At 39.6% G+C, this 12,604-nt stretch overlaps 1 protein-coding gene across 1 annotated transcript; it reads right to left on the bottom strand.

Annotated features, from left to right (window-relative positions):
* Positions 1-1,765: 1,765 nt before the first annotated feature.
* On the bottom strand, positions 1,766-11,881 carry DYNLRB2 (dynein light chain roadblock-type 2). The gene is made up of 4 exons (NM_001077119.2): positions 11,818-11,881; positions 9,302-9,377; positions 3,043-3,210; positions 1,766-2,013 (listed from the first exon to the last, which is right to left on the bottom strand). Exons 1-4 carry the CDS (start codon positions 11,818-11,820, stop codon positions 1,970-1,972), a joined length of 291 nt encoding a protein of 96 aa, NP_001070587.1. The 5' UTR covers positions 11,821-11,881; the 3' UTR covers positions 1,766-1,969.
* Between the last annotated feature and the right edge of the window lie 723 nt (positions 11,882-12,604).

The raw sequence follows: 12,604 nt of genomic DNA, 5'->3' as shown, positions 1-12,604 counted from the left end.
TCTTTGTGTAGGTGTTAGGAAGTGTTCTAATTTCATTCTTTTCCATGTAGCTGTCCAGTTTTCCCAGCACCATTTTTTGAAGGGGCTGTCTTTGCCCCATTGTATATTCTTGCCTCTTTTGTCAAAAATAAGGTACCCATAGGTGCATGGATTTATTTCTGGGCTTCTACCTTGTTCCAATGGTCTATAATTCTATTCTTGTGCCAGTACCATACTGTCTTGATGACTGTAGCTTTGTAGTATAATCTGAAGTCAGGAAGGTTGATTCCTCCAGCTCCATTCTTCTTTCTCAAGACTGCTTTTGCTATTCAGGGTCTTTTGCATTTCCATATGAATTTTTTTGTTCTAGTTCTGTGAAAAATGTCATTGGTAATTTGATAGAGATCACATTGAATCTGTAGATTGCATTGGTAGTATAGTCATTTCCAGAGAATTGATTCTTCCTACTCAAGAACATGGAATATCTCTCTGTTCACATTATCTTTGATTTCTTTCATCAGTGTCTTATAATTTTCTGTGTACAGTTCTTTTGTCTCCTTAGGTAAGTTTATTCCTATTTTATTCTTTTTGTTGCAGTGGTGAATGGGATTGATTCCTTAATTTCTGAGTTTTCTTTGTTAGTATATAGAAATGCAAGTGATTTCTGTGTATTGATTTTATATCCTAAAACCTTGCTAAATTCACTGATGAGCTCTAGTAATTTTCTGATACTATCTTTAGGGTTTTCTATGTACAGTATCATGTGATCTGCAAACAGTGAGAGCTTTACTTCTTCTTTTCTCATCTGGATTATTTTTATTTCTTTTTCTTCTCTGATTGCCATAGCGAGGACTTCCAAAACTATGTTGAATAACAGTGGTGAAAGTGACACCCAGTCTTAGGGGGAATGCTTTCAGTTTTTCACTATTGAGAATAATGTTTGCTGTAGGTTTATCATATATGGCCTTTATTATGTTGAGGTAGATTCCTTCTATGCCTATTTTTCAGAGTTTTAATCATAAATGGGTGTTGAATTTTGTCAAAGTCTCTTTCTGCATCTATTGAGATTACCATATGGTTTTTATCTTTCAATTTGTTAATATTGTATCATATTGATTAATTTGCATATATTGAAGAATCCTTGCATCCCTGGAATAAACCCAACTTGATCATCGTGTATGGCTTTTTGATGTGTTGCTGAATTCTGTTTGCTAAACTTTTGTTGAGGAGTTTTGCATCTATGCTCATCAGTGATACTGGACTGTAGTTTTCTTTTTTGTGTGTTGTCTTTGACTGGTTTTGGTATCAGGGTGATGGTGGCCTTGTAAAATGAGTTTGGAAGTGTTCCTACCTCTGAAATCTTTTGAAAGAGTTTTAGAAGGATAGGCATTAGCTCTTATCTAAACATTTGATAGAATTCTCCTATGAAGCCATCTGGTCCTGGGCTTTTGTCTTTTGGGAGATTTTTGATCACAGCTTCAATTTCAGTGCTTGTAATTGGATTCATAATTTCTATTTCTTCCAGGTTCAGTCTTGGAATATTGAACTTTTCTAAGAATCTGTCCATTTCTTCCAAGTTACCATTTTATTGCCATATAGTTGTTCATAAGAGTCTCTTATAATCCTTTGTATTTCTGCATTGTCTGTTGTAACCTCTCCTTTTTCATTTCTAATTTTGTTTATTTGATTCTTTCTCTTTTTTTGTTGATGAGTCTGGCTAAAGGTTTGTCTATTTTGTTTATCTTCTCAAAGAACCAGCTTTTAGTTTTATTCATCTTTACTACTGTTTCAGAAACTTATTTATTATATAGTTAAATTATAAATTTACAATACATTCAAAAGGGATTAAATAAGACATGTAAAGAGTTTAAACGTAAAAATAGAAAGGATTGTCCAAAAGATCACTTGGATTGATTATAATCTCAGGAATCTTTAAAGAGTGAAGTGTTTTCAGCCTGGCATCACAGGGCAGAATTTGGCTGTTGCAGGTCTATTCACATGGATTCTGAATGACGATCAGAAGATATTCCTTATCTGTGGAGAGAGATGGACAAAGTTAATCCACCCTAAAAATTGGTTGACTCTCTGTGACCCCGTAGGCTGTTCCCCACCAGGCTCCTCTATCCATGGGTTTTCTCAGGTAAGAATACTAGAATGGGTTGCCATTTCCTACTCCAAGGGATCTTCCTGGCCCAGGGATCAGACCTGCATCTCCTGCATTGGTGGGCAGATTCCTCACCACTGAACCACCAGGGGAGCCCATCTTATGTGTTAGGCTACCCTAAAAATTAAATTTAATAAAAGAATGCTTCAGCTCATCTGCTTGTCTCTTCAGCACATCTCTTGGACCTTGTGTAGACCAGTGGCTTGCCAGCCTGGCTGCACATCAGAATCACCTGTTGAGCTACCTGGGCCCAGCCCCAGATTCTATTGGTCTGAGGTGGAGTTCCAGGTATCAGTAAAAATTTTTAAAAAGATCTCCAAGCAATTCTAATGTGCGCCTTGTGTGAAAACACAGGTGCAGGTAAAGCTTTATTTAGTTTGCGGGCGACTCTGATTTTACAGCTGCATTATAGAGAAGTTTGCTCTAGACTAGATTTAGGAACATGAGTCCTGTTTTACACTGACATCCACTAACACAGTGAATGCACCTCCTTCGAGGAAAGAAGTATTTCTGTGGTGGCTGGCTTTTAGTGGCCCCAGTGAATGGGCTCCGCCCCAGGGAAGGTTTGAGACCCAACAGACCTTTGACCCACCCTCTGCTTTATCCCCTGGATAGGAGATATTTCTCCCACTCTTCAGGAGGTCTGTGTGCTAAGTTTACGTAACAGGAAATCTATACCTCCTAAATGTTTTACTAACAACAGGTACAAACGGGCAAAATCCAACTTCTTGACTAATTTCAAGGAATTTTCAGATTCAAACTTCTTCATTTTTTAATTGAGGAACATGATGTGTCATAGTGCATGTTAAAACCCACAGTCCCCATCCTTTGAGACACAAAGCCTTTATCCAGTAAAGTAGAAAGATGCCTGAAATGTGACATGAAATGGGCCAGATTACCTGGAGCTACCATGATTTCATGTTTCTTGGATCTGATCCTAAGAAAAGTTAGGTCGTTCTGAGGGTCAATGTCACGGACGGTGCTCTTGGCTTTCATGGTCAGCTGATGAAGGAGACCTGCGTACTGAACTGTTGTTGAGTTGTCCAAGGTTGTTCGGATGGGAATGCCTAGTACAAGATTTAATTATGGGTTAAACTTTTTTTTTTTCTTTTTATAAAAGCAATAGGTGCATCATAGAAATACTGGAAAATACTGGTAATTTTAAAAAGGAAGAAAAAGTGATGACTCATATTACTCACTGGAACAATTTTACTTTATTTCCTTCCAATCTTTCTGCCTCCACATGGATTTTAAAATTTAGTTGGATCAAATTATAAAAGTAGATTTGACTGTTGCTTTTTTCTTCATTCAAAGGGCAGCATACAAGTTTTCCTTGTTGACAGTGCCATCGACATTATTTTTAATGGCTGTAGACTTTACTATTCTTTGGATACAACATAATATAATCAACCCCCTACTATAGGATTGTTAGGTTGTGTGTTTTTGTTTTCGTACCTAATGGTGATGAACACTTTAGTATACAAATCTTTTGGAAATTGTTAATTGATTATTTCAGTAGTAACATGTTTCTATATGAAATGCATTTCCCTAAGCATCCTGTCTGGAGAAGGCAATGGCACCCCACTCCAGTACTCTTGCCTGGAAAGTCCCATGGATGGAGGAGCCTGGTAGGCTGCAGTCCATGGGGTTGCTAAGGGTCGGATATGGCTGAGCGACTTCCCTTTCACTTTTCACTTTCATGCAATGGAGAAGGAAATGGCAACCCTCTTGTGTTCTTGCCTGGAGAATCCCAGGGATGGCGGAGCCTGGTGGGCTGCCATCTATGGGGTCGTACAGAGTCGGACACGACTGAAGTGACTCAGCAGCAGCAGCAGCAAGCATCCTGTCTACAGTGAGGTGAGTTCACCGTGAGAAGCTGTGAAAAGTCCACTTAACACATGGTGCTAGTTTCCTGAGAACAGAGATAGAAGGGGGTATCTGCACCTGCTAGAGAGTATCAAAAGGGGTTTTCAGAATTTCTTTGTAACTTCCTCATACAGTATTTTGCAAACCTTAATTTTTATGCTAGAAAACACAGCCACAAAGATGCTGTAGTTTGGCTGGGCATGCCCTGGTTTGCACTCATTCTTGGTTTAAGCATGATTAGATTTGGCTACTTGTGTGCTCTATTGTTTCATTATGAGTGTAAAACAGAAGCTATTAATTTAGCAGGAAAAAACCTCCTAGCCAGACAAATATGCGAGTATAATTTCATTCCATTCAAATCCATCCAGCCTCTCTTCAGGTCACTCTGTGCTTACTGTGGAACAGGTGCCGTGCTAGCTGTTTTACATATATCGTACCTAATCAGAGCCGACCTCCATATTATTTTGAAAACTACCAAATAAGCCAGGGAATTCCAAGGATTTGATTTGCAAGTGTGCCTTGAGTTTTGGGGGACACATGAAGGTGAATCTGGGATCGTTGTCAAGTTCCTCAGGAACCCAAATGAAGGCCCATCAATAAAAAAGGCTAAGGTGGCCCTCTTGGTTTTTTCCCTCAGAGAATGTAGCTCCAGAAACTGGTCTGAGTGCTTCTAACTTGGGACTTTGTTTTTCATGAAAACCTTTGGAGAGCCTCAACTCTGAAACAGACTAATTTCCTTCCCCTTTAAGAAATTCATTCTCTCCAGAGTCGGTCTTGCCAAACAAGATGAGGAGGACAATATTTATAAGGAAAACCTTTTCAGTAAATAAGGTTTCATAGAAAGCTTGTTAATTTCTGTATTATTGTTTGCTGGCCACTTTCTCTCCAGAAGTCAGTTCTGTCTTTCACACCTGGCGAACCATTACGTGTGTGTCTTTACCAAGCAGGAGACTGAAAGTGGAGCAAGCACTCCACCTTTTAAGGGTGCTTTTTGACCAAACAGTTTTATTTTGCATCACGAAGAGTGACTATCTACAAAGTCTGCATTGCTCAGTGTCAAAAAAGAAATACAAGCAGAATAAATTATTTAAAGTGCAGATGACAAGATTATGAATCAGATGCTCGGGCCTACTTAGTCAGTCTATTCATGATCCAAGTCAATAAATAATAGACCTAGCCTTCCTGAATAATAAGTGTGCACTGTGGAAACTCTTGGAGTTCTTCATATTGCTGTGGACCCTTGGGGAAAAAATATCAATCAACAAATATTTATTGAGTTCTTGCTTGGGACCATGTGAAGTAATTAAAAAATAATTTATTAGGAAGTAATTATAGCATATGGTATAAAACACACCCACTTCTTCTGAGAGGTAACCACTGCTCTGTTTCTTTGGTGTCCTTGCAGAGATAGTCTAAGTTTATTTAAGTCTGTTCACATTTGCATTCTTCAACTGTATCATTCTCTATTCTGTACCTTAACTTCTTCCATTTGATACACTTGGAAAGTTGTTGCCTTCTGTCCACATAAGGCTAGGGCATTCCTGTTAATGGCTGTATAATGTGACTGTTGAATGGATGCTTTGTAATGCACGTAACTAATATATCTTCCTGCCAAGCATTTGGGCTGTTCCCAATCTTTGCCTTTTATAAACAAGGCGACAGAATATATCTGTGTGGATGCCATTTCACATTTGTATATACTTGTGGGTAGGATAAATTCCTCAAATGTAACTTCTAGAACAAAGAGTATAAATTCAATATTCCTAAATTTACGACACTGCTTTAAAAATATGAATCTTTATGATCCCACCAAGGTGGTACTCTTCAACTGTACACTTGTATTTTGGTTGCTAGATTATATTTCAAAAATAAAAGGAAATGGCTGGATGGCTGGATAAAATCTAATGAAATCCAAATGATGGATTGTTAGAAATGTCAAGAATATTTAAAATTAAGAGCCTGCAGAAATCAGGCTTATATACATAAGAATATACAACGGATATGACTGTCTGGGAAACAAATATGCATGTTCACCAGTATCTAGTTCAGTGATCAGGACTGTAATATTGTAAACAATGAATTATTTTATAAATGGGGAACCAGTGTTAACAAAGAATCTAACAAAAACCTACACCCCTCAGCATTGGGTTAAACTGATAAGCTCATTTCATTGTCATGGATAAGTCTATGTTTCAGATAGTGAAACCAAAGGACTCTGCTGCACATGGCAGAGAATGAGTTTAAATGTATAACATGGTAGAAGGCTTACCTCACCACAATCAAAAACCTAAAAAACTGTTAAAATGATTTACTGGGAATTAGTCAACTAAAACCATTGGTAGAGAGCAAGAACACACAAACAGCAGCTTAGTTAAATATTTACAGTGTTAAATTTCATGGGACTTCTGAATGCTGCAAAGCTACATTGTAATAAATGGCACATTCATTTAAACTTGAGTAGGCTGTTGAGATGGAGTATTTCATTTCATTCGAGTCACACAACTTATACTATATGCTATTAGTAAACATCCTTGTCATACACTCTGGTTGTTAATAATCTGACCATAAAAATAAGCCCCTCATTTGTATTTTTTGGGAAAAGGTTAATTTGGCTTTCAGAAAAGTGCCCCGAACCTTAACACAACCTTTTCCTAGTAGAGGTTAATTAGAAGTTAATGAGTATGAAAAATAATATTGTGTTACCCTTGGATGAGAAAAGTGTTAATTGAGAGACCTCAGGAAAATAAAAGTCATTTTTAATTCAACTGCTCAAGAGATAATCACCGTTAACACATCCCTGCCTTTTCTTCCATATTTCAGTGTATATGTGTGCTTGGCTGTATTTAGGATTTAAAAATACTGGGTACTGCTTCGTTTCCTGCTTTTTTTTCATCTAATATTGTGAGTAGTTTTTCATGACTTTAAATATTCTTCAACATTTTAAATAGAGTAATGGTTCATTGAGTAAATATTACATAATTAATTCAAAAATTTCCCTACTGTTGGGAGAGATTTATTTACCTATTTGTCTGTGTATGTATTGTGGGAGAACTGGGTTCTATCCCTGGGTTGGGAAGATCTGCTAGAGAAGGGAAAGGGTACCCACTCCAGTATTCTGGCCTGGAGAATTCCATGGACTGTATAGTCCATGGGGTTGCAAAGAGTCAGACAAGACTGAGTGACTTTCGCTTTATTGCTGTTATATATGATGCCTCTCTGAGATCCTTTGCACCTAAATCTTTTCTTCATTACTCCTTAAATAAATTCCCAGGAGTGGAATTACAGATCAAAAGGTATGGATATTTTTCCAACATTTAAAGCATATTGCCAGAATTATGAACTTTAGACTAAGTCTGCCTTTAGATACATTGTCCTCGGTGTCAGGATTGGTGAATGAATGTACCTGAGTTAGTTGCTAAGTTGTATCTGACTCTTTGAGACCCCATAGACTGTAGCCCACTAGGCTCCTCTGTCAATGGAATTCTCCAGGCAAGAACACTGGAGTAGGTGGCCATTCCCTTCTCCAGGGGATTTTCCTGAACCAGGGATCGAACCCAGGTCCTCTGCATCGCAGGCAGATTCTTTACTGTCTGAGCCACCAGATGGGTTGAATAGAGTCCCCTCCAAATTTCAAGCCTCCCCTAAACCTCAGAATGTGATCTTATATGGAAATAGGGTCTTTGAAGATGTGAGGTCATACTAGATCAGTGTGGGACCTAACCCAATGACTGGGGTCCTTATAAGAAGAGGAAAAAGAGTACGAAGAGGAAAACGCACACGATGATGGAGGCAGAGGTGGGAGTGATGCGTTTACAAGCAAACATACAGCAAGGATTGCTGGAACTCACCAGAAGCTGGGAGAGAGGCAAGGAAGGATGCTTCTTTGAAGAGAGCCTGGACCACTGACACCTTGATTTCAACATCTAGCCTTCCAGAACTGAGAGAGAATAAACGTCTAATCTTTTTAAGCCACTAAGTATGTAGTGCTTTGTTATGGCAGCCAAAGAAAACAAATACAGCCTCTCTGTGAAGTCCTTCAAATCTTAGGGGGTGTGATAGAGCTTATGCAAATGCCTGGAACTAAAATCAGTTCAACCAGAACAATGGACTCAGACTGGATGGCCTCCAGGAAATATTAGGCATAGCTCTTGATTTACCTGTAGGCTGATGTTAAAACCTCTCCTTCCTGATCACTCAAGCTGGGTGAATTTATTACTTGACATTCTCTTGACATTGAGCATTTTTAAATTTTATTATTTTGTAAAACACATCAAATATTTTATCTGTATAAATAAATTAAAAATTTCCACATTCACAGAACTACTTCATTACAATTCTGTTAAGTATTGGGTATTGTGCCAGGCCCTTGACAATTATTATTTCACTTACTTGTCACAATCATCAGTAAATTGGGTTATTTTCCATTTTTAATAATAAGGGATTGAAGTTGAGAGCTTAAACAGACTTTCAGTGGGTAGTTGCTCAATAAATATTTATTGATGGATTTGCTCCATAATAATGATTAGCTGTGAGAGTCCGTTGCCAAGCACCGAGTTGGCAGTGTGCCAATTCCATGGTTATACCATGAATTATGTGAAGTAGCTACTCTTGTTTCAACTAACGTTCTGGGATCTGTGGCACCTCTCGCCCTTACAGATGCCTGAATTAGCAATGAAGCCAGCAGAAGCCTTTAAGAGGCTGCCACCATAGCTGAGCATGGAACAACGTGCCAGAGAGAAGGCTCTGTGGACTGTTAATAGGCAAGTTTCTGGAATAAGTCTACAGATTTCATAGGTGGAAATGTATTGGCCCTCCTTTAACTATAACCATGAAGACTATACTATAAATTACATTAAAATTAATTCTCAAAGATTTCATTTACTATGGTGAAGGAACGGTTTCTTTTCAAATGAAGATTGAAACTCTGTACGCTTTACAATTTCAAAATGAAAGCAAACTGCCAACAATGGTATTCTTATCTTCATTGTAATAGTTTCATAGCTCCTCCTGAAATGTTAGAAGAGAGTTTACCAAAGCTTTAAAAATTAGACAATGTACAGCACTTCTTAGGAATATATATACATTAAAATTTTTATTTCCCTACCTTTTAGCAGAGTGCTTGGCATGTAATTAACAGACACTCAATAGATGTTTGATAAGTAAATGATTCAGCTAAAATATGTAAAATATACTTTTGACTTAAAATTCCAAGATGTTTGCCTAAGACTTCAAAGAAAAAAAGGCTCTTGGTCTGCTTCTGCGTGTCAAGAAGGCAGCCTGTGATGTATTTACCTTCTGCATTTACAACCATTGTTCCTATAACCCCTTTATGGCTCTGGATCCTCTTTAGGGTTTCCTCCACCTCTGCCTGGAAGAGATCAGGAAAAAAATTAACCAGAGTCTTCATGGTGATCCCAGTCCTAACGAGAGTAATGTTTAGAAAGATCCCTACTCCTCTGTCTCCTTAAACTAAGGTATTGGATGCTAAATCTCAGCTTTTGGAAGAGAGCTTTGAAACTGTCAAGACCCATATGCAAACTTATATAAGACTCTCTACATACAACCCTGAAAAATATCTTGCCCCGAACTTTTGTTGAGACAGAAATCTTGCCTTACAAGAGCGCACTTCATTTTTATCTGTCTCTATTCACTGGAAAAGTATCCTTTATGTTGAACAGAAATCTGCTCGGGTCATCTTTCATTCATTGATCTTTCTGTATTCACACAAAAAATCCCATTTCTACATTATAGATTTAAAAAAATATTTATAGAGCTATATTACGACCTCCTTCCTTCTAAAAGCATCACTTAATAAAAAATCATATTCTCAGTTGTAAATGTCATCTAACTGGGAGTTCAGATGATTAAATTAAAAATATTCTGTGAAAACAATGTATCCCAGGATTCTATTGGTAACTACAGCCTGGATCTCAGGGCATGCTGAATGTTCAACCATAAATGTTATAATCCCATTACTGGGTTTTAAATTTAGCTTTCTGAATCTTATGCATAGACTATATTGTACCAGTTTATTTCCTTCTACAAATGCTAAACTAAAGAATATTTTTTCCAGCCTGCATATTTTTCATAACAGAGTAATCACTGGATATTCTGAATTCAAACAGTATTCTGCAGAGTCTTTTGATGAGAGTTTATAAAATAATTTTGTTTACAACATTGTATGGGTGAATGCTATGTTACTTTTGTCAAAGACAGTTTTCTTTTGACTCAGTTTTCTTTTGACCCTAATGTGGGCGGGAGCACTTATTTCCTCTTTCCACCACTATAGCAGGTGTTTTCTGAATTTCAGGCATTCGTGTACCAGCTTTTCAATTTCTGCCATTATAAATAACATCTATATTATTCACCCAGCACATTTTTAGAATTATCTCACTGCTAAAAGTTTAAATGAATGCATTTTAAAAGGAAACTATACATCGCTACCACAAATGCAAATTCTGTATCATTTGTCACAGGCAGAAATAATCATAAAAAAAGAAAGATCGTATTATTAAATTCTACTCCAATGAAAATTATGAGCCTGAGGTTTGCACTTCAGGTGAAAAATCAAAACTACTTGATAGATAGATGATAGTGGCATTCAGTTCAGTTCAGTCACTCAGTCGTGTCTGACTCTTTGTGACCCCATGAATTGCAGCACGCCAGGCCTCCCTGTCCATCACCAACTCCCGGAGTTCACCCAAACTCATGTCCGTTGAGTCGGTGATGCCATCCAGCCATCTCATCCTCTGTCGTCCCCTTCTCCTCCTGCCCCCAATCCCTCCCAGCATCAGAGTCTTTTCCAATGAGTCAACTCTTCGCATGAGGTGGCCAAAGTATTAAAAGGACCTAAAAGTGCCAGAAAGTCTCTCCTGGATATAGTCTAGAGGCTGAAAAAAATGAAAGAAGAATAACTTTCTCTGATGTGATTCACTCTGTGGTATTTGGTATTTCTGAGCCATCTTAAAGTAGCAACTCATGTTTGCATCTCACTTTGGGAAACACTGCACTAAAGCATAGTACCTGTACAGGGGATTAAATAACTACTTTTTTTGTGCCATCTATAGGACAACGTCCACAGCTCCTTACAAGATCCGCTGACCTCTTTATTTCTGTTTTACTTCTCTCTCCCTGCTCGACCCAGCCTGTCCCTCTATTTTCCCAGGTGTTTTTTCCTTTCGTGATTTCTGAGCCCTCATAATATAGTCTCTTAATTCCCATCGCCAATACCTTTTCCTTCCTTAAAAACAAACAAACAAAACACCAAAAACACTTTCGGTTTGTTCTTTTTCGACCTTTCTCTTTCTCCATTTTCCTTTTCTTCGCCTCCCTTCTCCCATCCCTACTTCCTCTTTTCTATTTTTCTTTCTTCTCTCCTCAACAGCTCCTCCTTCTCGCCCCTCTCCATTCCCTTGCGCTGTCGCATGTCTTTCTTTCCCTTCGGGGTGATTTTTCTCTCCTCCATGGTGCCTCTTCCCCTTTCAAACTTCCCTCGCTGTCGAGGAGATTACTCATTCCCCTCAGGATCTTTCATCCCTTCCGTGTCTCTTTCTCGATATTCTTCCTCCTCAAGTATTACTCCCAGAAAACACCCCTCGATATCTATTCCCCAAGAAAGCTCCCCCCATCTACACATCTTCCCTTCCTCCACGGTCGCCCCCTCTGGTCCCTCCAGCGTCTCCGTGTGCCCCTCCAAGAAGCTTCTGGAGCTCCTAGCCTTCCCTGCGGCCCCGAGAACTGGGCAGCGAAGGGACCCTGCCTGTCGGCACCCTTGGCGGGCGGGTTGTTGACAGAGATCTCGGATTTACCATCTTATGGGCGGCGAGACTCTGGGCTCAGACCTGCGCCACTGCGGCCTCGGATGTCAACAACGCTTCCAGCCGTTGCTAGGAGACAGTGGAGGAAGTGATCTCCCGGAAGCGTGGGTACCCGGGCCTGCGTGCGCGCGGGGCGGGCCTTGCGGGGCTTGCACTTCCGCCCGGAACTGGCTTGACCTTCCCGGCTGCCGTAGCCAGGGGCTGGGGACCGTTGTCCCCAGCGCTCACCTGAGCTGAGGAGAACTGAGGTACTTAGGCCAGGCTTCGATTCGTTCGTTCGAAGTTTCAGTCAGTCATTCCTTGAGGTACGCGTTCGGTAACCGCCAATTCCCCGTTCAAGAACGATTTATTGACCACTTACCGTGTCCCGTTCTCTGGGCCTGTGGTACATTCTAGAACGGGAGACAGACAAAATGCGCGACAAACGAAGCAGTACTGTCCAAGTGTGATACGTGTTCTGGAGCAAATAAACCGGCGTGGTTCCGTCTGACCCCGGGGTGATATTAGGTATAGACTCAGCTGCCCTGTGACCCGCAGAGTTGCTGAGGCGCTGCCGGGTCAGGGCTGACACATTTGTTCCCCCGCCCACCAAGCGCATTTCTTTTTAATTGAAGACATACACACACACACACACACACACACACACACACACACACAATAAGTATGTATATAGTAAATATATATTTATTAAATTACATCTCCCCACCCCCAACATGGAGAAGGCAATGGCACCCCACTCCAGTACTCTTGCCTGGAAAATCCCATGGATGGAGGAGCC

The sequence above is a fragment of the Bos taurus genome, chromosome 18, assembly GCF_002263795.3.
Source record: "Bos taurus isolate L1 Dominette 01449 registration number 42190680 breed Hereford chromosome 18, ARS-UCD2.0, whole genome shotgun sequence".
NCBI classification, from domain to species: Eukaryota; Metazoa; Chordata; class Mammalia; order Artiodactyla; family Bovidae; genus Bos; species Bos taurus.
This window is presented reverse-complemented; position numbering and strand designations above follow the sequence as displayed.

Excerpts from the sequence above, each read along its gene's own strand:
- DYNLRB2 (NM_001077119.2), bottom strand. Across the intron at positions 3,211-9,301 it reads AATGGTTGTAAATGCAGAAG|GCATTCCCATCCGAACAACC; the intron begins GTAAATACATCA and ends ATCTTGTACTAG. Across the intron at positions 2,014-3,042 it reads TGAAATCATGGTAGCTCCAG|ATAAGGAATATCTTCTGATC; the intron begins GTAATCTGGCCC and ends CTCTCTCCACAG.